The 27,277-nt window shown below is 43.0% G+C and overlaps 1 protein-coding gene across 2 annotated transcripts; it reads left to right on the top strand.

Moving 5' to 3' along the window:
* Window positions 1-8: 8 nt before the first annotated feature.
* Window positions 9-27,277, top strand: AXIN2 (axin 2). 2 transcript variants are annotated; one of them, XM_073311627.1, is made up of 10 exons: window positions 9-838; window positions 7,984-8,124; window positions 15,109-15,211; window positions 17,380-17,520; window positions 17,820-18,307; window positions 18,518-18,697; window positions 19,011-19,241; window positions 19,932-20,027; window positions 21,295-21,462; window positions 25,512-27,277. In XM_073311627.1, exons 1-10 carry the CDS (start codon window positions 15-17, stop codon window positions 25,636-25,638), a joined length of 2,499 nt encoding a protein of 832 aa, XP_073167728.1. In that variant the 5' UTR covers window positions 9-14; the 3' UTR covers window positions 25,639-27,277. The 2 variants fall into 2 exon arrangements, with proteins under 2 accessions (XP_073167728.1, XP_073167727.1); XM_073311626.1 differs by having other exon boundaries at window positions 18,515-18,697.

The raw sequence follows: 27,277 nt of genomic DNA, 5'->3' as shown, positions 1-27,277 counted from the left end.
GAACTCGTGGAGCCATGAGCAGTGCTGTGTTGCTGACTCACCTTCCAGACCCCAGCAGCAGCTTCAGGGAAGACGCCCCCCGCCCCCCTGTGCCAGGCGAGGAAGGAGAGACACCATGCCAACAGCCTGCAAGCTCGTTTGTCATGAAAAACCAAAGCTTCAAGGCCATGTCAATTTCTTCCAACCCAAGGAGGAATGAGGATGGTCTTGGAGAGCCGGAAGGCAGTGCATCTCCAGACTCCCCTCTGGCAAGATGGACCAAATCCCTGCATTCCTTGTTGGGGGATCAAGATGGTGCCTATCTTTTTCGGACCTTCCTGGAAAGAGAGAAATGTGTGGATACCTTAGACTTCTGGTTTGCCTGCAATGGCTTCAGGCAGATGGACCTTAAGGATACCAAAACTTTAAGAGTAGCCAAAGCTATATACAAAAGGTACATTGAGAACAACAGCATTGTCTCCAAGCAGCTCAAGCCTGCCACTAAGACCTATATAAGAGATAGTATCAAGAAGCAGCAGATAGATTCTATAATGTTTGATCAGGCACAGACTGAAATTCAGAGTGTGATGGAGGAAAATGCTTACCAGATGTTTTTAACTTCTGATATATACCTCGAATATGTAAGGAGTGGGGGAGAGAATCCTGCTTATATTAACAGCAATGGACTGGGGAGCTTAAAAGTTGTCTGTGGCTATCTCCCAACCTTGAATGAAGAAGAAGAATGGAGCTGTGTGGACTTTAAAAACAAAATCTTGCCTTCTGTAGTTGGGCTATCCAGCAAGACTTTGAGGGTTACAGCAAGTGTCAGAGCTACAGAAACGGCTGAGAATGGATACAGGTAAGAAAACGCTATGTCAGAAATCTCCTTTTGTTTTGATTTTAATTACTTTGAGACTATTATTCTTTAAAAGGTTTGAGAAGTGGGTGTTCAGTCTTAGATGGTTTTAAAACAGAAAGCTAGCAACATAAGCAAAAAAAAAAGGTTTAAAAATGGTCCAGAAATCCTATTAGTTAAGCATGCCATTGGTAGATTCAACATAGATGCTTATCTCAACCTTAAATATTCAGGTATTTGGTTTTTTGTTGCTCTTCTGAACAGAAGAAACACTGTATTGTGCTGTTAAAGCTTATTGGCTCTTTCAGTTCTTATACACCAAAAACTTCATAGCAACTAGATGCATTAATTATTGCAGCAACTATCAAACATATGATGTGTAACGGTAAAGAGCATCTGTACAGGCATATGAAAAATGAAACCTTAGTTCACCAACTTCACCACTAACCGGTACTTAAGTTGATTGGTTACATGGAATGCAATTGTGTAGGAATGGAGCAGGAAATGTATGCACTTACTACCTAGTAAAATACATGTAAAGTTTGTATATGTAATATAAAATCTCTCTCTCATCACATTCATTACTGGTATCATGTCAAAGCCGTTCCAGATGGCTTTGAGTCAGTTGTATACAAGAGCATAAGATCTTAGCATCATGTAGCCATTCCAGGAATAGGGTTATAGTAGGTCTGGTATTCTCTTATTGGCAGTGTGCTTGAAGTTAAATTTATTAAAAGCTGGATCTGTGTCTTAATGCCAAGTTCAGAGTGTGTAGTGTCTGTTATGCGATACCAGAGGCAAAGTCTTCATTATGCACTTAGGCAGAGAGATTTCTGTGATACTGAGCCCTTCGTTTTGCTGTATGCTTTGTTGAAAAGGTGGAGTGAGAGGCAAGTAGCCCCTTACAAAATGACCATGATCATATTCCAAATGACTAAAATTGTCTTCTGAAAACTTATTTTCCCTCCCCCCACCCTTTCCATTAATGTGAACTATTGAATAAAGATCTGGGGCAAAGTGATCTGTTTTCAGTTGTATGCTCTGTCTGCTAGCACAGATGCAAGGAGTTTGTTTTTCAGTGTGGTAAGTGTTTGACATCTGGTTTACAGGAATGTTGAGAGCAGTTTCTGTGATTCATGGACATCAAAGGGCTTCAGGCTTCTATTTCAGTTGTATTCTGAGGGTGGTTGTAGGGCATCTCTCTGTTCCTTTCCTGCCCTTCAGAGAGGCTGCAGCAGCCTGGCTGTGGTGATCAAAGTGGATCCAGGGACTGGGGGGTTAATTCTTCTCTTACACCTGTGTACGTTTGGAGCGACTCCTCTGTGATCTATGGAGTTATCCTCCATCTTACATCAGTTTGACTGAGAGCAGTATTTGGCCCCTTGTCTCTTCTTGAGACCAGCTTTTTGAGGGAAAAAGAAAAGAAGTACTTGTGGCACCTTACAGACTAGTCTCTAAGATGCCACAAGTCCTCCTTTTCTTTTTGCGAATACAGACTAACACTAACAATGCTGCTATTCTGAAACCTGTCCTTTTTGAGGGAAGGGGGCTGTAGTGCTCTTCCATTTGAGGGAGTTTGCTGCTCTGAGAGCCTAACTGGCAGCCTATTTGTGGGGACATAAAAGTGCTGAGAGCCTCGCCCTCTTGCCCAAGTGTCATAGCTCCGCATCTACTGTTCTCCAGGACTAAAGTGTGCTGAGTTGTGATGTTCTGTTATCTTTTGGTCTTCACTGGAATTCAGTGACTGGTTGGGAATGGATTTAACATTCTACCAGTTGCTTCTGGCTCAAGAACTTTTTCATAACCATGACTAGTGTTGCCTTCCTGGCCAGGAGTACTGATGGCCATCATGCCTTGAGATTGCAGCTCTTTCAAGTGAAGCATATTTTTTGCTACTTAGATGTCAAATCTGCCCCCGGAGGTGAGGTGATGCTATCTGCTTTGATCACCTTCTCTTGCATTTTCAATAGCTTTTGAATCAAGATCTCTTGACTACATGGAGAACGCAGAGGGGGAGGTCAAGCTGAGATTCTTCCCAATCCAAAGGCCAGGAAACCTGTTTCCTTCCCCTTCTCCAAGTTATCCTTGTTCAAAGGTGTGGGTGTGTGCGCGGCTTGCCAGCTGGTAGCTCTGGGGTGCATGGATGAGTTGTGTATCACTATTCACTGCATTTAGGATTGGAACTTGAGCTTGGTAAAGAAGAGTCTTCACTGAGTGGTGGCCAAACCACACCTCCATCCTGGAGCGGGACATTCTGGGTAGTGCTTTGAATCCTGTGTAACTGCCTACATCTGCCACTATCTCCTAATAAATTTTAATTTAAGTATAAATAATAAGACAAAATATAGGATTAGAGTCTGGAAAAAAAAAGGGAATTTGGTGTGTATTAAGTATTGGTTATGTATGTGGGCTCCTGATGTATAATAAATACTTTGAGCTTGTTTCAAATTTCCCCCTCCCCTGAAGCACTACTTTGTAAAAGTATTAGATGTGTGTCTAATGGTTTTTGTGCGACTGCAACCCTCAAACCATTGAGTTTGTGTTGGACCCAGGAATGTAAGATGGAATCTGACCATTATTTGTATTTGGTTCTGAATTTATCATGCATATGTTTTACGTACATGGAACTTTAGAGTGCTGCCTTTATAATGTATTTTTATTCAATCCAAGGTGGACTCATCTGCCTCCCATTAAGTTCTCTGTTCTAACATCAGTGAGACTGGCCTTGCTTTAAATAAGTTTGGGCTCGCAGATGGCCCTCTGCTGGCTCAAAGTGCTTCCTGTCCTTTGAAAGAACTCGCTGATGGAGCTCATTTTGTGTGAAGTTATTGGAACCAAGTTTGGCTTCAATTATCAAAGTAAATGATGCCATTGTAAAGCTTATGTTTGAAGCAGTATTCTACAGTTAGAGCATGGAAGCTGTGATTAACGTTGTTTTGCTAATATGTATATTTTTAAGGGGTTTTGTACCCCTGTTGTGCCGTGATGCTTGTGTCTCAGTAAAATATTTAGTAAGATTCAGTCTTGCCTTGAAAAACCACTGCTTGAGTGTTTTTTCTGTGTGTAAGTCTTTGGTTTAAACTGCCAGGCTGCTTTTTATTTCTGAGAGCCATAGGTTGACTGTGTGTGTGCTCACCAAAAATCAGGGGTGCTGGAACAATGTGTATAGTGGGGGTGCTGAGCACCATTAAACCAAACTGTAAACCCTGTATATGATGGAAACCACTGCAATCCAGGGTGTGCTGCAGTACCCCTAGTTCCAGCACCTAAGCCAAAAGTGCTCCTAAATTGCATTGTTCTAACAGGGGATCCAGAAAAGAGCCCCATAAAGTCTAGTCGCATTGTAATCCCTCTGTGATTTTCACCCATTGCCTAACATAATGTATAGAGAGCTACATGCTGTGTGTCATCTCATCAAGATAAGAGATAAGAATAGACTGAGAAACATCAGTCGTTCTCCTTGATGCTCCAGAGCAACTGCTACCTGACAGCTGAAAACACTTTGCATATTGAGTTTGAAGATTTTTGTGTATGTGCAGAATCTGCATCAGAGAACTCCACTTTCCAGAGGAATTTAAAATCCTTGAAGGCAACTTGATGCATATGGGTGCAATTACTGTAGTGTGGTCAAGTTTTTAAAAAGTTAAGCGTAAAAAAAACGCCCTAATCAGTTTTCTTAAAGTATATGGGAATTTCTATATGGAGCTATTCTGAATCTTTTTCTGCCTTTTTTTAATAAGATGATTAAAGACTAAGTAAAAGTATATGTGTGTGTTAACCAAGTTCTGAAAGGTGACATTCTTAATTATACTTGCACAGCGGTTCAGTATGTCTGTGGGGGGAGGAGGGGTTGGTTTTGGAGTACTCATCAATGAGTTAAACTTTATTCACATAGGGTAGATTAAAAGCTGACTTTAGAGAGATGAAGAAGGGCTTTTACACACACACACACTGAACCATCTTTCTATTAAGTGATTAGATAGCACTACTGATTTTTAATAGGGTTGCAGCATAATGATTAATTGCTTCTGTATTAGCATGATTAAATAGCGACACTGAACATGAAATAAAAGGACGGTACTTAAGACTCACTTAAAAGCAGGATTGCTTCAGTACATATGGTGAGCATCTTGAAACCGAATACTTTACAATAATAAGCCTAATGGGTCTGGGTTTTGTAGAAGCAAGACATTAAACAGTTTCCAGTAGAGTGATAAAAAGTAGAGCCTTCAGCCTTTCTGTGAGCTACCAAAGACTAGCAGCGGCCTAAAGAACGTCACTGGAACCTTACAAGCTGACTTGTATTAGCAAGGGGGTTGTATTATTTTAAAAGGACACTTTTTTTCTTTTTCTTTTTTTTTCTTTTTTTTTTTGTGGTGGTGGTGGTAGGATAACTTGGCTTTCACAGCATGTGGAATTAATTTATCTTTAAGACTTGACTTCTTTCCTGTGGCATTCCTTACTATCTTCTATTTTTTTTTTTTTTTTTCACTTAAGAAAAAAGTGTCTTGATCTTCCCATTGAAATGACTTAGCATGCTTTGGAAAAGAATGTAATCCCAGCTGTGCTTAAATACCTGACTCTTTGCAACAAGGCCTCCTGCAAAGCTCAAGCCTGAAACCGGGGCCTAGAACTTCAGTCATGCTGTTTGCAGTAGGGCTCTCATACCAAAGAGGCCCATCTTCTCCCCCCCACCCCTTTGCTTAAGCCTTTGCAGAGGCTCATGTTTTCCCCTTGCTAGTGAAACAGAGGAATGCAACACAGCAGGGGAGTAGGGAAAACTTGTTGTTTGTGAGAGAACTGAGTTAAGACCACTGAAGAGGTCGAAAGTGTGTAACTGGGGCAAATGAAACAAAGGGACTAGAGATACTAGCAGGAGGGGAAGTGCTGCTTTCCATTAAGGCAGCTGGGCTGCTCACTTAAATCAAGCTGGCCTCATCCAATCCCAGAAGCGTTGGGGTGGGGGTGGGGAGTTTGAAAGACCATTTAAAAACCTGCAGAGCATGCTATCCTGTTCCTGAGGCCCCCAAGTGCTGTGTAAGTGACCCTAATTATTAAAATCAGTAGACCTTATCAGATAATGAGGTTCTGCTTTGATACACAAACTCAAAAGCTTAACAGCCAAGACCTGCATTTATATATAAACAAATATACGTCTGAAAACCCCTTGGCACAGACCACTTACCACAGATTGAAAAGTTTGTAACTGAATTTAAACTCTTAAAAGTTGGAATCATTTTGACCTAAACATTGTCCAGTGATTAGGTGATCAGGGCACCTGGGTTCTCCACCTAGCTTTGCAATACTGTGACCTCAGACGTGTTAGGTCAGACTTTACGGAAGTGTCTGCTAATTCTTGATTTCTCCATTTTTGGATACCCAACTTGAGACACCCAAGGCTATTTGTTTGTTTTTTATCCCTCCCCAATGGTGCACTGATTTTAATTGGCACTAAGCACTCAGAACTCCTAGGCACCTCGAGGTGTCACCAAAAGTTAGAGTACTCCTTGAAAACTGGCTTTGTAGTTTCCCTTTTTGTAAAGGGGGCACCAGGCCACTCACCTTTTGTAAAAGCAGTTTGAGATCATATTGTTAAGATGGCTTGTATAAGTGCTTATTATTTATTAACAGGTTTCAGAGGAACAGCCGTGTTAGTCTGTATTCGCAAAAAGAAAAGGAGTACTTGTGGCACCTTAGAGACTAACCAATTTATTTGAGCATGAGCTTTCGTGAGCTACAGCTCACTTCATCAGATGTTTACCGTGGAAACTGCAGCAGACTTTATATACACACAGAAATCATGAAACAATACCTCCTCCCACCCCACTGTCCTGCTGGTAATAGCTTATCTAAAGTGATCAACAGGTGGGCCATTTCCAGCACAAATCCAGGTTTTCTCACCCTCCACCCCCCCACACAAATTTACTCTCCTGTTGGTGCTAGTCCATCCAAAGTGACAAAGTTGTCACTTTGGATGGGCTAGCACCAACAGGAGAGTAAATTTGTGTGGGGGGGTGGAGGGTGAGAAAACCTGGATTTGTGCTGGAAATGGCCCACCTGTTGATCACTTTAGATAAGCTATTACCAGCAGGACAGTGGGGTGGGAGGAGGTATTGTTTCATGATTTCTGTGTGTATATAAAGTCTGCTGCAGTTTCCACGGTAAACATCTGATGAAGTGAGCTGTAGCTCACGAAAGCTCATGCTCAAATAAATTGGTTAGTCTCTAAGGTGCCACAAGTACTCCTATTATTTATTAGTAATTCTAAAGCTGGTCTGATGTCAATGGTTCCAGTCAGTTATCTACGATGCCTGAAAGAAGAGGTGGTAACATTTTCAAAAGCACCTAAATCCTATTTTTGGAAGAGTCTTGGGTATTTAGTGGTTCAAGCCCTAATGACTTTCTGTGCTCTAAGGGCCAGATTTTTAAGGGTATTTTGGTGCTTCTGAGATTTTCAGAAGCACTCTTTTGAAAATCCCACTAGGTGCTTAACTATATCTTTTGGCACCAAATACCTTTAAAAATCAGGCCTCAAATTGCTTCTGAAAATGGGATGTTGTGTATGTCTACACAGCAAAAAAAGACCTGCAGCATGGCTGAGGCTGGCCTGTGTCAGCTGATTTGGGCTTGTGGGACTTCGGAGCTAAAAATTGCAGTGTAGACGGATGGCATGCCGCCTAGGCTCTGAAACACTACAAAGGGGATGGAGTCTCGGAGCTCGGGCTACAGCGCAAGCCTGAATGTCTGCTCTGCTATTTTTATTCCTGCAGCCAAAGCCCCTGAGACTCAGTGCTGGGGCTTTTTACTACAGTGTAGATGTACCCTTAGAGTCCCAAATCCCTTAGGTGCGTTTGAAAATCTTGTCCAGAGTGCTCAGCCACCTGCTTGATGTTAGTGTTTTATGTAGAGAATGGTTGGTGACTGTGTAGTTCTTGGTCAGTCTTAACTCTGTGTTAGCTGTCAAGATAAACTTCTTGTGGACTGTGAGAACCCAAGCATTCCGAGCGTCTACTGGACGTAAAACAGCGGATGGATAGCTTTTAAAGACATTCATTGTGTCTTACATGCACACTAACCATGAGTATGATGCTAACCTGTACTTTTTTCAGATGTAAAAATAACGCAACCCCTATTTTGCTTGTCCCTAGGTCATTCAAGAGGAACGATCCTATTAACCCATACCATGTGAATTCTGGCTATGTTTTTGCCCCCGCAACTAGCGCAAATGATAGCGAAATATCTAGTGATGCCCTGACTGATGATTCCATGTCAATGACGGACAGTAGCGTGTAAGTATTCCACTTTAGCAAAGTCCTTTGGAATTTACCTCTCGAAAACTTAACTGCTGATGTGCCACAATGACTTGCCAGCATGACGGTTCTATCATTTTAATACTGTTTCCACTTTTTCCATTGGATGAAATCACTGGAAGGCATCTTAAGTCATCCAGAAGTATTGCTGATCACTCTATTTACTCGGTTGTCCCAGATATTGGGTGCAGTAACAGTGGTGGGTAGTTCTTCCCTTTTTGTTTGTTGCCACTTTGCAACAATTCTCATTTTAATCCTCAACTGAGCAAATGTGTGTTCTCCCATATGATGAAAGAATAGAATAGAAATACTGCTGCTAACACATGGAATGTATTTATATTTCATTCACACCTTTTATTTGAAGGCCAAACCATTGTCATTTTTAAAAAAAAACCAAAAACACAAAACTTTCTACAGGAATTGCTTTCTGTAATTAGGGTTCACCAGTAATGTCAGAATCAACACTAACAGGGTTACTGACCTCCAGGGACAATAGCTGCACATTACGATCTTTCAGAGAATTGTTTGAATGGAGCTTTATGGATTAAAATGTCAAGAGTTTTAAGAGCCTGTGGAGGAGAGGAAGGATGGTCCTGTGGCTAAAAACCAAGCTTGAGAATCATGAGATCTGGGCTCTGCCACAACTTGCTGTATAACCTTGGACAAGTTGCTTAACTTCTCAAATGGGGATAATGATACTTTTCCTTCCTCATGGGGGTGTACTGAGACTTAATTCATTAATATCTGTAAAGCACTTTGAGATCCTTTAATGAAAGGCAATATAATGAAGTGCAGGTCACGCCACCGAAATGGACCAAGTCCTCTGGAAAAGGTGTTTGTTAAATAAAATAGTGTGTTCAAGGCCTTAATCTCATAAATGCAACTCCTTCAATGTCTCTGTTGGATGAGTAGAGTGTATATTCCCCCCCCCCCCCCCCCCGACCTGCTTGCTGGCTTTTTAAATCACCAGTCTGCTGCCTGATGATGTACACACGCTTTAATGGAAACCAGAGCAGATTTTTTACAAAACATCCTAGATGCACAAACAAATGTGCTGTTTTTTTTAAACGCACATGTGTGTTTTGAACTGATGATATGGAAGAAATAGCTTGTTGTCCCACCGGATTCTCTTATTGAACAATATTGGCATTAAATAAAAGAGCTGAATCATAGGGTGACTTCTTTATTTCATCTTACTGGCTCTAGTTGTATGTGATCATGTGTCAACAGAGCATTCATTGGGTTAGTCATTTCTGGACCAATGTAGGGTCACTTGGGATTCACAGGGCTAGGATTATACCCTCTCTTCACAGCAATGCCAATTGTAGGCCTTATACAGATGAGAGCACTGAGTGAGAAATAAAGTGCATGGTGGATGAAAGGCTTAACTGAATCGCTTTCAGCCTATTGTTAGTCTAGGGGAGCTTAGAGGGGATAAGAGGGTAGCAGGCCGCTTTGAAATTTACTTGAACAAGTGAATAGGAGCTCCCCATAAAGCAGTGCATGAAAGGAGCCTGGCTGTTTTTTCCTGCCATAACAATAGCCAGTGCAGACTGTGAGGAGCTTGGGGAAGCTTGGCTGATTAAACTGCTGGGAGCTTCAAGGGGTTTTTTTTGGGGCGGGGGGAGAATGAGAGTAGAGGGGGCATGTGTGGATTTCAATAGAATGCAGGTTTACATGGTGTTACGAGACAAACCTAGAAAAGTAATAGTTTCTGCTACAAACTGAGCCAGTCCCTGAACCTTTGAAAGTGCAAGACTCCCTCTAGCCATACTTACTCTGTGGGGGTGGGAATGGCCCGACTACTGGAAGTGGTGGTGTGTGGGGGGTGTTTAATTTTTCTCTCAAGTGTGTGCATGCGCAGGGAGGTAGAATAGCTAACCTTACAAAATTACCATAGCTAAGGCCTGATGTAAGTAAAGCTGCCTCTACAGAAACTTCAGCAACTATTGCCAATATTGTAATGTAACATGCATAAAGTGTCTGGGATTAGTTCTCTTCTCTGCCGGGGATTATGTAGAAAACAGACCTTGCTAGAGATTCTGAAGTCTTTCTAAAAAGTTCTGCTGGGTGAATTACCATCATTGTCCCAAGCTGTGACTTGGTGGTTTTTTCTTGCTGCAAGTGTGTAGCTCTCCCTCTTTAACACATGGCTCACTTTTACTATTAAACCAGTGAAAATGTAAATTAGCTCCTAGTTGAGTTACTCCCTGTTTATACTGATAAGAGCAGAATTTGTCCCATAAAGCCTATGTCAGTCATTCCAGTAAAGTGAGGTATTAATTTTATAAAAAATCTTCTATTGAATTGCAACTAGAGGTAAAATTACCAAACAATACACACCCTGTGTGTTTTAGTTTTGTTTTTTAAATGTCAAGTATAAATCTAATTTTGTAATAGCCACAAAGCATCATGCAAATTTCCCTTTCTTGATTGGGGGAGGGGAAGAGGAAAGGGATTTTTTTTCTTTTTATTTGCTTATATCTTATTTATGGATTTACTTTGGACACAGGGGAATGCTGCTGAGCGAACTTCAAATATTACCTTATCTTACAAACCAGGCTTTTGATGTTGGCAAGATCAGAGGCTTGTTTCAGAGCCGTTGCCAAATGAAGATGGGAGTGAATGCATATGCGCATGAGTCTGATATTTCAAAGCAGCAGTAAAACTACATTCAGGTTAGGCCAGGCACATCTGAGTCAAAAGGCTAAGATAATTGGCTCAGTTTAAATGGCAGCTGACTGGAAAGAAGATTTCAAACTAGTGTTTCCCCCAGAAAGAGATTGGCTTAGCACCAGGCTGGGGAGCTGAAATGTTTATACTATTTAGTGCCTAAACTCTGTAGCTCCTCAGCCCACAGCTTTTAGTAGCCAAGAAATGTGAGTGCAAATGTTTACTGCTGGAGGAAGAGAAGGTTATATTGAAATGACCTATCTGAGGAACTCTGTTTTTAAAAACAAAACAAAACACCCCCTCCTCGCTCCAAATAGTAACCCTGTGCTATGCACTGTAACCTCTGGCAAAGCCTAACCCTTTAAAATAAAAGGCACTTTCTAGTTGTCACTGTGGTCTATACACATTTCAGCTTCAGATTTTTCTGTAATATCTTTTTCTTACTGCACCCAAGCTGGCTGTAAACTCCCAACTCCAGCTGCATGTCTTGCCTGTAATAAGTGATTGCCCATTCTTGTTTCCCCCTTAAACCTGGCATCGTCCCCTGTTCCCCATTGTATGTGGAAGGCCTACATTTTAAAAGTAGACATCAAACCAACTACAAAATTGTCTCTCTTCCTTCTTTAGAAGGCCTGATTCTCCCAAGGCTGCTAAGAAACCTTACCATCTCAGTGAAATGTCTTTCCTTTTTTAAAAACTGTATCTTGCACCTTGTTACAAGCTGTAAAATTCTCCTGATGAGTTGTGTTTACAGTAGTGAGCAAGGAGCTGATCCTGACTCATGCAACTGCATTGAAGAGAGAATCAGGCCCCCTTCTCCCTAGTCCATGTTGGTGTCCTCTTTTCCGTACCTTTTCTGGAGTTACCCATGCCGTATACACCCCACCCTCCGCCCCTTTGTTGCCTTCCACCTGCAGCTATCTCATTGCGGCTCTGAACGAGCCTGACAGTGGCTAGACAGGTGTTTGTATGCTCGTTTCCAAGCCACTGTTGTCCGTTGTCTGACAGCTGCCTGGGCTGCTCTTAAAGAACAAAGGTACCATGCTCGGAAAGTCCTGGCTGCTTATTGACTGAAAATGGTGCTGGCTCAAAAGTCTTCCATGACACGACTCAAAAGCGGTTAACTTTAAACCAACTCAAACCAGGCACGTCTAAATGTAGATGGAAATTCTGCTCTACAGTCCCCTTTTGTGGCTGATGAGAGATGCCTGTTTACTATGAGGCAAATCATCCCAGTTTGGTAGGAGCTACGTTCCCAAGGGAAGCAAATTCCAACTGGCTTTCCATCACATCCTCCCATTACTGCCCCCAGGGCTGGAGCTGGAGGTCTGGCCTTTAAAGGCTGTAGTCCCCAAACCGGAGCACTGAGCGTTTGGAGGGATCGGTCAGACATGGCAGTGGAGCTGTCCTCCTAGCCCTTGCCACAGAGTGCCGTGGCCAAGATAAGCAGGACTGGGGTGAGCAGTTCTGGTTGCATGTTTCTGCTGATTTTGGAGGGGAACAATACTATAGACAGTGGGTCCGTTCCCTTCCTCGGCTATCTCCTCTGTCATTGGAGCCCTGAACTCGTGGACTTCAGGCAGGGATGTTGCAGGGCAGGCTTATCTTCTACCCTACCCTATCCTACCCCACCCCAGCTCGCCTCCATCCATTTTGTTGCATTTGGGTTAGTGTTTGTGGAGGCTTCCGTGTGTGTGTTATGTACAGTACTAGCCCAGGCAGGTGGATACCTGACATGCTGCTTAATAATACGAAGGCAGACGGTTTTACCCTGATGGAAAAGGTGCAGGGGTCTTTAATTCCTCTGGATGGAAAGTCTCATTTAAAACACCCTCACCTTGGTAACCCTCAAAAAAACAAAATCCCTCTCATCCAATCCAGGTGACGAGCATTGACCTGGGTTTTTATTTTCTCCCATCCTTCCCCATCTGCCCCCATAACTGCTGCTCAACCTGGCTACAACCCAACCCGTACTCATGTGTTGTTGCGAGGGGGAGGGCCTCCAAGCCAAGTTCAATAGATATTTTCATAGTTTTATTGCCCCTTCTTTAATCATGAGCATAAACGTTTACTGCTTGCGATAATGACTGATAACCCTGGTCGTGGTACGGAACTGTGCAGACAGATGCTATGCGTGATTCTTCAGAGTGTGTTCCCAAATGGGGCTGTGTGCCTGAGCTGCTGCTCTTCTTTCGAGACCTACCTGAGGCAGAATTGAGGGCAGATTTTCATTAGGAACTGAACGGAGCACTCTAAACTCACTTTGCTTGTGACATAACCGTCTCCAGTGATGATTGTCCACCCTGTTAAATCATTGCCCCAAACGTCTCTTCCCTTGACCAATGCTCTGTTCTGTCTGGATTTTCCAAAGTTTCAAACAATAAACTGGTTTGACCTTTTTCTTCAGTCTTTGCTACTCCATATCGCTTGTGAATTAGTCGCTTTGTAATGGAAACTTAGAAAGCACTAGGCCAAGACTTTCACAGATGACATGGGGTTGTGCACCTCAACATTTGGGTACTCAACTAAAGAAACTGTAATGGGGCCTGATTTCCACCATGTCGTGTCCCCCCTCCCCCCCATCCCCTTGTGGGTAGATGCTTGGCACTTTCTGAAAATTTGGCCCCTTCAAATTGAAGCATGCACCTGCATACGAAAAGAATCACTGGTCACTTTTTGGAAAAATCTTGGCCTTAGTCCTTTCACTGTTGTGAGAGTGGGAAGTGCCATGCTACCATAATGGTGGTAGATCTTAAAATGGGGTGTGTGTGTGAGAGAGATATGAGGGTTTGGGGTTTTTTTGGGGGGGAGGAAAAGAGTGGTTGTGTGGGAGGGGAGATGGTACAGAACGGGAGAAGTGCATAATAGCACTCTGGAGTGTAGTCTTCTCAACTGGTTTTGAGTGGAGCTTATAGTCTACCCTTCCATAAGGCCTTACATCCAAGGACTTCAGAGCACTCTACAAATATTAATACTTAAGTGTTACAGTACCGTGTTGGATAGGGAGGTATTATCTCTTATGGATTTGAGGGGGTGGAGAGACTGGAGCACAAAAACTATGGTTGCTCCTCAAATTTGTGGGAAATCTGAAACTAGAAACTCATGATTAGCAGCCATGCTTTTCAGCCATTGGACTATCCCGGCTCAAAGTTCATTAATTCATGGAGGATAAGTCCATCAATGGCTATTAGCCAGGATGGGCAGGGATGCAAAACCATGCTCTGAAGTGTCCCTAAACACCCCTTCCCAAAAGCTGGGAATGGGTGGCAGGAGATGGATCACTTGGTGATTACCTGTTTTGTTCATTCCCTCGGAAGCACCCGGTATTGGCCACTGTCGGAAGACAGGATACTGGGCTAGATGGACCATTGGTCTGACCCAGTATGGCTGTTTTTATACTCTTAATACTAATGTGGGTAAATCTTTGCATGGCTGGATGACAGCATACCTCATTGCTAGAGGAAAAATTGTTTGTTGTCTTGATGGCAATTTTCATAGCTCTTCTCACTTTGTCTGGTATTTTTTTGTGTTCTGGGGTTTTTTTTATTGCTTTATCCCAATGGGCTGATATAGCCAAGAAGAAGAATGATGTCCCATAGCTTTAGGGGCCTGTGTTCTGTTGTTGCACCTTGTAATGACTTTACTGGGTTGTGCATGACACCCCGAAGTTAGAAGAGGCATCTTGGGTCCCACCCGTGGGGGGAAGCCCTTTGTGACCAATAATTTTTTATCTGCAGAATGCTGCCAATCTATGAAGTGCTTTAGACCTAAGAAGCTCCCCCAAAACTGCCTACAATCTATGGTGACATACAGAACAAGTGTAATGAGTGTGTGAAACCTATTACTGTAAGGCCCCAGTCTGGTACAGTCTGTGTACAGGCAGAGCTCTGTTGAAGTCAGTGGGACTGCAGGGATCTGTCCACATTCAGCTGCCTACATGACTGGGGCCGTAGCTTGCTCTGCAACTCTTGCCCAGCTACTGAACATCCAGGCCGAGTGACTTAGGCTTGATTTCTTTTTTCAGAGGCATTAAACATCCATAGACTTATTGACTTCAGTTGGCATCCTCAGTGCTCAGGACTTCTGAAAATCAGGCCCCTCAGTCTGTTTAGACTATTTCAAAGAACATGGAGGGGGCTTGCTGGGAACAGTAAAATGATCAGATAATTTTGCATTCTGTCTTCTGTTTTGGAAAGTACTTGCAATGGTCCATTGACTTACAGAATAATAAGTTGAAATAAATAAGCCTAGGATATCCTGGTTGACTGTGACTTATCTTTCCATTTGCAGAGATGGAATCCCTCCTTATAGACTTGGGAGCAAGAAGCAGCTCCAGAGGGAAATGCATCGTAGCGTTAAGGCCAATGGTCAAGTTTCTCTACCTCATTTTCCGGTAAGTTTGATGCAGAGTCCTCTGAGAAATGGCTGGAGAGAAGGCCCTCTAATAATGCTAGACATTGCAACACCTGGAAGAGTCTGGGAGAAATCATTGCGGGTTTACAGGGAAGACCGGAAAATGACTTCCTTCTCATCAGCTTGTTGCATCCTTTTGTCTCTGAATACAAAGATTGACAGCCTCAAGAAGAGAAGCTAATAGATGGGTCAGCTCTTCAGCTGGAGTCAACAGAGCTACAGAAATGGAGAGGGACCTGGTTTATTATTCTTACTGCCATTGGCTTGAGGTCTTTGGGCTTATTCTGTAAACATATAAACCCAAACATCAGCTTAAAACACTCCTGAAAAGTTTGCTTGCATAGGTCACTGGGTGGGTTGTGTGTAAGGTTTTTTGCATTTCTCTGGATTATTGAGTAGAGCTCACTTTCTAGGTTCAAGCTGGGAACGTCCCATCTGGTTGATTGTACAGACATGGACATGGCTGCTTGGGTACTTTCTCCCCTCCCCACCCCCCCAACACACACTCTCTCTCTCACACTCACACACACACACGGACCACTTTCACACCTTCTGTGCTCTGATGACGGTTGTGCTTTGCTTTTTCTGTACTGCCCCAAGACTTCAAAAACACAGTTGGCAGTTAATAGGATTTACTGGTTTCCCAAAAGAGAAACATTGGTAGCCAGTATGTGCCTTCTAATAATAATAATAATAATAAAAAAACAACTTTGTGCCTTGGTTTTGAGGAAATCCAGTTCTTTTAGTTGTGTTGCTCCTGAAAACTAACTCATTGACTTGTTAATTCAGTGCAGACTTCAGGAAGGTGCTGCTGGTTCTTGCAGTGAATAAACTGTTTACACAGACAAGTAGAAACATATCTTGTCTTGAGATTAATATTCCAAAATTCTTCTTTCTTAAGCAGCAAGACATTTTAGATGGTGTTTCTGGTGTGTGGGGGGGTATGTTGGATTGAATGGGGATTTTATTTTTTGGGGGGGAGGGTATTCTTCACCCCCTTCTATAAAGGAAGTTCTGTAGCCTGAGCTTGTAAATTAGATTATTTTGTCCCAGGGCGTGCAAATCGACTTTCTCTGTAAGGCAGTGCTTTGATCAGGGACTGAATAGAGCCTGCTTGTGTAAGAGTGACAATTTCCAGCAGAGTGGCCTTTTTCTACCCTCACATCATTTCTGGAGCTAAGTGGTTGTCGGAGAGAGGCCCTGCCTCATCTGGTGGGTAGTATGTGAAAGAGTTGCAGTTCAGCTTTCTGCTCTTCTTCCCTCCTTCCCCCGCCCCCCCGAAAAAAAAGGGCAGAGGGAAACTAGGGGTGAGGGTGAAGAGTGGGGTGTGTTTTGGGGGAGAAGATGACAGGAAGGAGGAGGAAGAACTCTGGTGGGTGGTTTTTCTCTCTCTCTCTCTTTTCTCCCATGTTTGCTTCTTTTGGCAGAAATTCTCATTTGCCTTTTTGTATTCTGCACTTGATTTGGAGATGTTCCCTTTTTCCCTTGATAGAGCTGCTTGAGGCAGCCAAGCTCAGCAGTGTAGCACTACTCGCCTGCAGCAGCTTTCTTCATTTTCTGTACAAAGAGATTGGGGGGGGGGGGTGGGAAGGGAGATCTAGGACACTGTTGAGACAACACTACCTCAAAGGTGCCCAGTGTGTAGCCAGGAAATAAATTACCAGCACTTCTCTGATCTGCAACCGTTTGACTTTTTTTCTCCCTTTTTCTCCCCCATCTTATTTTTTTTTAATTTCCAACTCCTTTCTGTTTATACTCACTTTATTCCTTCAGTTAAAGGCTCTCCCTCCCACCTCAGAGGGTTTTTTTTTTTTATTTGATGTTTGACAACAGTCTTTGAAGATTTTCTACTTCAGAGTAGCTACTGATGGGCTGGTTGTACTACAGAGAGAACAAGCGGGGTTCCTCGGAGTGCGACCAACTGCTCCCGCCGAAGGCGAACGCTAGTGGGAAGGATGTCACTCCATGAGACCACAGCACTAGCTCATAAAAATCCAGAGCAGGCTATGCCTACTTGCGCTAGTCTCTTCATTCAAACATGGAGACACAGCAAGCATAGCGGGGCCAGAAATGCTGCTCCAGCTAAGCTTCTGCAGCTTGCACTGCCTGCGAAACATGGTTTATCCCTTTTGTCCCCGCTCTGTGTAGAGAACCCACCGTCTTCCGAAGGAAATGACCCCTGTGGAACCAGCTACCTTTGCTGCTGAACTGATATCCCGGTTGGAAAAGCTGAAGCAAGAGCAAGAAATGATGGATAGTCTGGAGGAGAGGCTACAGCAAATCAAAGAGGTAGGAGGATTAAGCCCTCTGGAGCCTGTGTGGTGCTTGTAGCTTGCTGATCCAACATCTTTCTTGGGGTTGGGAGGGAGTGGCATGGCCTGCCTGCACTTCGTGTAAGGGGAAACCGCTTTCCTTTGCAAGCTGTATGTTGCATGCTTTAATGGTCTGTCCTTAGTACCTGTGTGTCTACTGTCTAGCAGCAATGCAAGCTCTGCTTTCCCTGCTAACCTAGTGGGAAGAGCCCCCGCTCCAGGGCAGCCGGCACCCCGTGCTTTTTATTTATTTCTTACTAATGTTGCACCTTCAAGGAAGAAGAGAAGGAGGGATCAGAGCTACCTGCCAACACACAGACCAATCGGGAGGCAGCAGCCACTCCGCATCAGCAGCACCCACTCACTCTCCTGCCATCCGGCAGCTATGAGGAGGACCCGCAGGCGATCCTGGATGACCATCTGTCACGAGTGCTGAAGACTCCCGGCTGCCAGTCACCCGGCATGGGACGACACAGCCCCCGCTCCCACTCCCCGGAACGCCTCCCAGGGGGCAAGCCACAGCCAAGCGCGGCCTCGCCAGCTGCCTGCAGCCTCATCAGTAAAGGATTCATCACCAAGCAGACCACCAAGCACGTCCACCACCACTACATCCACCACCACACCATCCCCAAGACTAAAGAGCAGATAGAAGCCGAGGCAGCACAGCGGGTCCAGTGCTTCTGTCCTGGGGGCAGCGACTACAACTGCCATTCAAAATGCAAGAGCCACTCAAAAGGGACAGAGCTTCCGCTGGAGCAGTTTGGGTAAGTTACAGGAGTTTCTCCATAGGAGCTGCTTGTCCTTTCAAAATGTATTTCTCAGTAAGAGGGAGGTGGGATGGATGCAGAAAACCATGTGGAATTAGCCCCTTAAAAACAGGGCCATTGGGAAGTGTGGTCATGACACGAGTGCAGGATATTAACGATGCCTGCTGGGGGCGGGGAATCCTGTCCCTGGTGTCTCATCCTTAGCAGAACCGGCTCGCTGACGAAGAGGAATGGCAAAGTAATGGATGGCGTCGCCCTGCCGGCCGGGGAAGCAGGGCTATCCGTAATGCCCGGGCTCCAGCTACCTGGGGGCGAGGCAGATCGGTCACAGAACGTCTGGCAGTGGATGCTGGAGAGCGAGAGACAAAATAAGCACAAGCCTCATAGGTAAATATACAGCTGTCTACAGCAATATCGCTCCCGGTAAATATTTATATATTACATAGGCTGTCTATTTTTACAATCGCTAAAAACAAATGAGACTCTTTGCTCCTCCGGTTTAATATAAAAGCCATTCTGCAGAACCAGAAAAACCACAAAAATGTCATGTTTTTGGCAGTAAACCCTTTTCATGTTATGACAGACTTTGGGGAGGGAGTGAGCAGAATAGGAGCTGCTATTGAAGTCATATTTTCCAGCTTTCATAAGCCGGTTCCTTTCCTCTTCTCTTCTTTTTCCCCTACCCCACTCTGCCCCCCAGCACACAAAGCACAAAGAAGGCCTACAATTTGGAGTCCACCAAAGGGATCCCCAGTGAGCGCATGGCCCGCCACCACCTCTGGGGGAACAACAGTCACCCACGCGGGGCACAGCCTGCCCACCCGTTCGTCCAGGATCCCACCATGCCTCCGCTGACCCCGCCCAACACTCTCGCCCAGCTGGAGGAAGCCTGCCGCAGGCTAGCGGAAGTGTCCAAGCCTCAGAAACAAAGGTAACTTACAAAGGGGAATGGCAGGGGGGCGGGGGAGTGAGAGTGAGAAGTCTCCTGAACTTTTCCAGCCCTGAGTGCCTCATTTTATTGGTTCTCTCTGATAGGCAGACGCCCCCTGCTGGGAATGGGTGTGAATCGCCAATATGGCTTTCTTTAGGAATGGAATGGAGGAGCCTTCTTTCAGGCTGCTTGTTTCCTTCTTCCCTCAGGCTCCTCGCCATCTCCCAAGGGGCATTACTGGCTGGTGGGCACGTGAACGTAGCAAGCTAACAGTAGACATCCAGGTGGCTAGAAATTTTATGTGATGTGCATGTAGCCTTGCCTTCCAGTGTAGGAAGAGCTCCAGATTTGTAATGGGAGGTGGGGAAGGCGCATTGCAACAAAACGTAACTAAGCCCCAAAAGTGACCTTTTTTTTCCCAGTCCTCAATAGTTTGAATTCCACGTTCTGCCTCTCACTATCATAATGGATCTAATTTGTTGTCTAGAACTAACTCAGCTACATACCAAGTGTTGAATTAGGTTGTTTATCATGCATTTGGATATGGAAGGGTAAATTATTCCATAGCATTCTTAACTCTTCCTTTGATTGTGTTTTGATGCAAAGAGGAAACTTAATGCCCCAGAAGACTTCAATTAAGAAGATGTATTTTAACTTAATTTTTTTTGTTTGTTTATCCCCCAACTTCAGATGTTCAACCTCAAATCAGCAGAGGGATCGAAACCACACATCTGCTGTTCAGGGGGGAAATGCCCCTTTTTGCAATGCAAGTCTAACTACAGAAGAGTACGTACATATATATATACACATTACATGTATTTCCATGGCCTTTAATTATACTTGCATTAAATGGATGGCACTTTGAAAATAGAAGACATCTTTATATCTGAAGTTTAGTCTTTCAAACATACTTTTGTTCTCTCTTATAAAAAAAAAAAAAGATATTTTCAAATCTTGTTTCTGATTCTTTTTAACTTGCGTTCCTGTAAAGTGGACAAAGATTGGATTAGTCTAATTACAGGATGGTTCTTTTAACAAGAAATCTGCTACAGAGAGGTCTAAATAATTAAAATTTTCTTTTTTACCCTCTTCATCTTAAGCAATGAGCAATGTTTGAAGTCCAGACTAAGCCACCTGACTAGAGTCTTTCTTTCATTTTTAATTGGTTGACCTTAAATCCACCAGCTGTCTTTGCTAGGAGCTTTTTTTCTGAAGCCACTCTACAAAGACTTAGAACAAATTAGGAGGACTACATTACTGTGGACTAACACTTTGTGACCTTTTGACATGCCAAGTATACATTGCCTCAGAAGTAGTTCTGGATTTAGCTCCTTGGCATTCACTGCTCTGTTGCTATTTTGTTATGTAGTATTTTTTTATTATTTCTTAGGTGTTCCTCATTTCAAGTGACAAGGTCCACTTTATTTTTGCCTGGTTGTTCCCAGCTACAGTAATGCTACCTGTGCATTCAGGACAAGTAATCTTAGTGCTTTGAGCAGTTTTTGAATGGCAGGCTTTGAAATTCCAACAACACCCATTAACGAGTGTATACCTGGAGCAAAATACTAAACTGTTGTTCTCTGCCATATAGTTTGCATGAATGAAAATGGTGCGAGTTGTCTTTGTGACCTTCGAAGACCAGACATGCAAATAGTTAATTTGGCTTAATGGAAATGTGTTTAGCATAATGGTTAGAGCCCTAAGCACTGGGGGTTACTGTTTGATCCTCATCAGACCATGTCATCGCTGCCCCTCATCCATAAAATGGAAACAGTTCCCTACTGCACAGGTGTGCTCTGCGGCATATTTCATGAATGTGCCTCAGCTGCTTAGAGATCCTCTTATTATTTGTATTAGCGTGGCGCCTAGAAGTGGACCAGGACCCTGTTGTGTTAAGTGCTATACAAACATGGCACATACGTTTGATTTCGTTGCATCGGACTTTCAAATTGATCCCGGCATCAATCTGGTTGCCATTGTCTATAGTAGAAATATTGGACAGCTGTGATGTCTTTGTTTCCAAATGAGAAACATGCTTTGTTTTTTGTTGCAGTCACAAAGAGCCAAAGAAACTCCCAGTGGTTCACGCCTCCCAGTCCAGCGAGTTGGTTGTCACTTATTTTTTCTGTGGAGAAGAAATACCCTACAGGAGGATGTTAAAGGCCCAGAGCCTGACACTTGGGCACTTTAAAGAGCAGCTGAGCAAAAAGGGAAATTATAGGTAAGAATCTCGTGGTTTCTTTTGTCTGCTGAGACTATGAACCAAAATAACCAGCAAATATGTTTCTGTAAACCCGCCCACAAGGGAAAAGTTGCAGCACCTTTTCCGGGAGGTTGGCTGCACTGGCTCACTGAACTCTCTTCTGTCCTTTTCCAACTCCCCCACCAAAGCCAGGGTGGCTTAGAGAGGCAGGCTTGGGTACTATGTTGCCTGAACTTGGCCTTGTCTCATGGATCAGTCAGCTTGGCTGATGTTCCCCCCGACGTTTGTCCCCCAAGAACTGCATAAGAGAACACTGATTGGTCATAGGCAGCTATTGCCTGCATGCTGACTCCCACAAAGAGGAAAGATGCTCTTGTGGTTAAGGGGCTGGACTGGGACTCTGAGAGATCTAGGTTCAGTTCCCTCTACCTCTGATTTCCTGCCGGACCTTGAGCTTAATCTCTCAGTTCCTCCATTCCCCACCTGTAAAATGGGGGTAATGGCACTTCTCAGCTTCACAGGGGCATTAATATTTGTGAGATACTTGGCCTCCTTTGGCAGAACATCCATATAAGTAAGGTAGATTCATTCTGGGGTTGGGGATGTGAGTTGCTTTCAGGAATTTTCTTTTCAACCTAGTTAACAACCTGCAGATGCTCTTGGCCTGTTTCTAAACTCCTTTCAGCTAGAAATACCAAGCCTTGGAGGATGAATTCCATTGAATGACACTTAAAAAAACCCTATCTTCCCGCTCCTCCTTATAGCCATCCATATGGATATAAGGAATTCTAATGGTCTAAGATTGTGTCTGGTATCTGCAGCTTAGAAGCCGGTTTCCCGTTTGCTGCCTTCTTGTAACGTTCATTCCAATTGCAGTGGCTTTGTCCTCAGTTATTTTTACTGTACTAGCCAAATGGATCTGATCAGCAATTAACTGACCATGTCCTGTTGGTCAACGAGACTCTTTCATCTCTACAAAGGAAACAGCCAGGTTTAAGTATTTTTAAACTTTGTTTTGAATTCGGCACTCCTCCAAGGTGCCAGAGGGCGCCCTTTGGAGACAGAAGTCACAGAAATGTCAAAATACAACAACTTTCCCCAGGTGGCTTCACCAGTGAATCTTCAACCTGGTGGCTTTCTGTTTTATGTGGATGCTTGTCCAGTGGTGCTGGGGTTTTGAGACATCCATATTCCCCATCCCTCCCAACTGCCATCAGATGGCAACAGCTTGTAATTGCTACCAACTGGATGTGAACTGGCAACCAAGCAGTGCAAAGGATGTCTCTCCTATTACCCCCGTTCTCTCAGCAGCCATTTAGTGCCTCCAGAACATCTCATTCGGTTTCCTATGAAATTCTTTCTTGTGATGCTAGGGTGCTTGAATATGATATTAAAACTTCTGTGGCCTTAAAGCCCCTGCAGGTGCAATTATTTGTGCCTTGTCAGACTGTAATTACTTTAGAAAATGTTTTTAAGTGACTGACAAGGATGAAACAATGTTTTGCTTAGATCTCTCCCCTTTACACCTGGGTAAAGACAATTCAGAAATTTATAAAAGGAACTTGGGTAGGTGCCCAGTATTTTATCTTGCACAGACACAAGGTGAAACTAATTACACAAATGTGTGTACCTCCAGGGAATCATTTTGATCTAAGCTTTGACTTTTGGCTGGACTTTGAGTGAAACTGCAGGTGACCTTCAGGGAAGAGGGCCGTACTACCCAGAGTAGTGTGTGTGTCTCTGTGCTGGGGAGTCAGTAAGTAGACTGCTTTGGTCACATCTGGCATTGATTTCTTTTTAAGGCACACTTAATAAGCATGTCTTTGAAGCTTTTGCCTTTCATTTAATGCACAAAGACGTGCATAAATGGTCGACTCTCAAAATTCTTTATTGATTGAATCAGTTTGCAACATGGGTACCTAAGAGCTCTATTATTGCTCCCTTTTCAATGCCAAAGTCATATGTCCGACTATGCAGCGGGATATTCACCCAGCACATTGTTTCAGTCTTTTTCTTAAAAATAAATAAATAAAATCAAATAAATATAATACTGATGGCGTTAACAAAAAACAAACACACACGCAAACTGGGTGGTGTCGGGTAATCTCAACATGGCCGCAGTTCAGAACAGCAACACAGGCCTACTTGATTCTATTGGTGCCAGATGTCAGGGGGGAAAAAGAAGCAAAGCTTGCCACATAAAACATGTTTGAATGGAAAGCCCATTTCTGTGAGCAAATAAGGGCAGAGCAACTTGTTTGAAGATGATGTGGGGGAGGATATTGCTTTGCTTCTCTCTCTTCCCCTTCTCTCTTTCTGTCTCTGAAATAAGGTTGTAATTATGTAAAAGGTCATAGCCTGTTTTCTTAAATAAAGATGCAGTGTTCAAAGAAAAAAAAATTAGTAAACACCAGCAGAGTTTGTTTGTGGAGGAAGTTATTGGGAAAGCAGGCTGCCCTCTGAAAGAGGGGTGGGGATGGGGAAAGCCAGGAGAAAGTCCTCAAAACTCATTCACAGTTTTTGCCTTTTGGTTTTGTTTTGGGCTTACTGGCTCATGGAATTACAGCCCTGACCTGCACCATTGAAGTCAGTGCGAGCTTTGCCATTGACTTTAGTGAGTGTAGGTTCAAGCTGTATATGAAGAACTTAAATAAGAACCATTTTCATGACCGAACCATTAAAAACACAATGCTGTACATCAATCCAACTGGGAATGACTGAAAAGTAAATGTACCTTGACTAAATATAGCTGTTTCACTCACCCCTCTTCTCTCCCTACCTGATTAGCTCACCTTAAAAAATAAATTAAAAACGTATTGTTACTGGGTATTTAGTTTTTAAATATTATTTTTATAGCAAACTCATTATTCTAAAACTGCCCAATCCATGTTTTTAATAAAGTGAAAAATCCAAGTTCAAATTTTTGGGGGATCCTCCTATAAAAGTTTTATGACCTTTAACCCTTCAACACCTTGTTTGAAAAATTACAGAGCAGGGGATTTTTTTTTATTTTTTTTTAAATCTTATCTGAGGAGGATTTTCTTTTGCTGGCGATACGCTCTCTTTAAAAAGCACTTTGTGATCTGGAGAGCAGGGCAGATCGGAGGAGGTGTGTGGTAGCAGACGGGCAGGCTCCTTAAATGCTAACCTTCTGAATGGAAGCCCTTCATTTGTGCATATGCAATTAAGCAGCCTTAGAAGGAAGAATGCTAGAAAAGGGATAAAAGGAACCTTTAATCAAGAAGCTGAACGGTCTAATTCGGGATAATAGAGGGGTCCTTACTGTTTGACACAAGAGGGGTGGGGGCGCTTTTTGTCTGGGTGAGCACTGGCTTCATGATCTAACGACCCAGAGCAAAAGAGAAGGAATGCAGGACACTTCTACTTGACCTTCCAGTGTCAAATATTGCAAGCTTGACCAAGATTGCTCTTTGCATGCGACCAGCACGAAGCATCAGAGAACAAACACAGCCATATCTGTAACTTAAAAGTGGAAGCATGGTTTTAGTTTTGTTAAATGCAAGGTGCCCTGTTTCACAAACTGGACTAAGGGAGAAATGCCACATACATAGTCTTGTTTTGGAGAAAGCACGTTACAAACTTTGAGCTACCGTTTTTTTTGTGGTTTTTTTTCCTAAAAAGCCTTTTTTAATAAAAGCTTCTCAGTGCCATACTGTGCTCCAGAATTTTTATTTTCTCTTTTTATTTTCTCTTGTTAAAAATATCTGCTGCCAACACGTATAACTTGTTCAAGGCACTGTCCCTGTGGTGCCCTATTTTATTAAGCAGTATACTCCATTCCTTTGCTCTTCTTCAGAGCTGCTTGGCTGGCTGTAGTTGCATCCATTCTAAATCGAATACTGGCAGATGCATGCGAACAGATCACTTGTGAGTTATGGAGGGTTTTAATGGTATTGGACCCGGTTTTCTTTGTCAGTTATCTTGTTACACTCATGTGAAAGGAGAATCGGACCCTTTGGAAATGTTTGCTGCTCTTATCTAAAAAGAATTATAAAGTAACACTTCATTATTTAAACTGCTTCCCCCCCTCCCCCCTTCTCCCTCAGGTATTATTTCAAAAAAGCAAGCGACGAATTTGACTGTGGTGCAGTTTTTGAAGAAATTTGGGAAGACGACACAATTCTGCCCATGTATGAAGGAAGGATTCTTGGGAAAGTAGAGAGGATTGATTGATGGCAACTGTGTTTCCTTGACACAACCCTAAGCTAAAGATGTCTTTGGACACACAACAATAGCAGCAGCAACAGCAACAAAAACTTTTGAAGGAAAGTTTTGAACCAATGAAGAAGAAAAAGTGAGGCCTATGAAGATTTTGCCAAATTAGCCTTGGCGGGGGGGCGGGAAATGGCATTTGTTATTCGTGAGTTGGGTACTGAGATGATTTAAAAAAAAACAAACCCTGAACTATTTATTAAAAACATGACCACTGTTGGCTATTGAAGATGCAGCCCACGTTTGAGAGACTTCCATACATAATATATGACTTCCTGGGGATCTGAAATCTATGGACTAAGAGAAACGGTGTATAGCTTACCTTACCAGTAATCCTTACTGATATTTATTGAACAGTCTGTTTTCCCTTAAGTCCAGTTTATGGATATGCTGCTTTAACAATGGTGAAAAGAGGGGATGTGGGGGGGAGAAGGGGAAAGTGTTGAAGGGGTTAATTTTTTATGTCCCAGTAGCTCCAACTTGGGAGTTCGGCGATAGGAGCGCATTAATAATTCCTACCACTTTAAAGGGAGTCGGGTGGGGGAATTATACTGTGCCCAGTATTTCTCCAACTGAAGATAAAATTCCTTTTCTAAAGAAATAATTTTTAAAAAATTTGTCCTGCCATTCACTCATTTAGAGATTTGGTGCATTTTTAATCCAAGCTGCTCTAATTTGTAATAAAGGTCTTTAAGTGGTAAATATGTTAGATGCAATATAGTAACCGCGATTGGTTTCTGTCCCTGGGGGGTGAGGTTTTTTTCTTTTTGTTACTCTCATTGTGTGGGACTCCATGTTATGTCCAGTGCCTATCTTTTGCAAGGCAGACTGTAGCAAATCCCAAACCTAGGAGGAAAGCTGTAAGAGAAGCCAGACAGTTTTCATTTACGTGTTAACACACCAAAAGGACACATTGCAAAAGCCAGGTTAAAACCCAGATGTGTATTCCACATAGCTAGCTATCTTTTTGTTTGTTGGTATTCTACTTCAATGATAGGACATCTTGTATTTAAACTACATTCACATATGACGGTGAATTTTCCGATGCGGTTTTTTTCCGTCTTACCTAAATGACACCCTTTCAAGCCAATGGGAGTTGTGGGCTAAGCTCCTTGCAACACTTTGAAAAGCTTCCTCGTGTGTGAGTGGGTGTGCACGTGTGAGTGGGTGTGTGTGTGTTGGGACAAAGCAACCCTTTTCCAAGAAAGACTTTGCATTTCTACATTTGGGTTTTGTGTTGATTAACTTAATCTGTGCATTCTGTTTGCCATTGCTATTTTGTATAATACGTCTGTATATATTGTAGAAAATGTATGGTCGAAGAAATAATAATACACTATCTCTAGTGTTTTAAAATTTATTCAGTACAGTACCTGTGCCTGCATGGTGTTACTTTGCCATGTGTTGCCCTATATTCAGGGTTCAAGCTTTCCCTTGTTTGTTTAAGGGGTTTATGTATAAATATATTTTATGCCTTTTATTACAAGTCCTGTACTCATGACTTTTGCGATGGCATTTTGTTCTACTTATACTGTAAATTATGCATTATAAAGAGTTTCATTTAAAGAAAATTACTTGGTACAATAATTATTGTAATTAA

Source organism: Lepidochelys kempii, chromosome 14 (assembly GCF_965140285.1).
Source record: "Lepidochelys kempii isolate rLepKem1 chromosome 14, rLepKem1.hap1, whole genome shotgun sequence".
Taxonomy (NCBI): domain Eukaryota; kingdom Metazoa; phylum Chordata; order Testudines; family Cheloniidae; genus Lepidochelys; species Lepidochelys kempii.
This window is presented reverse-complemented; position numbering and strand designations above follow the sequence as displayed.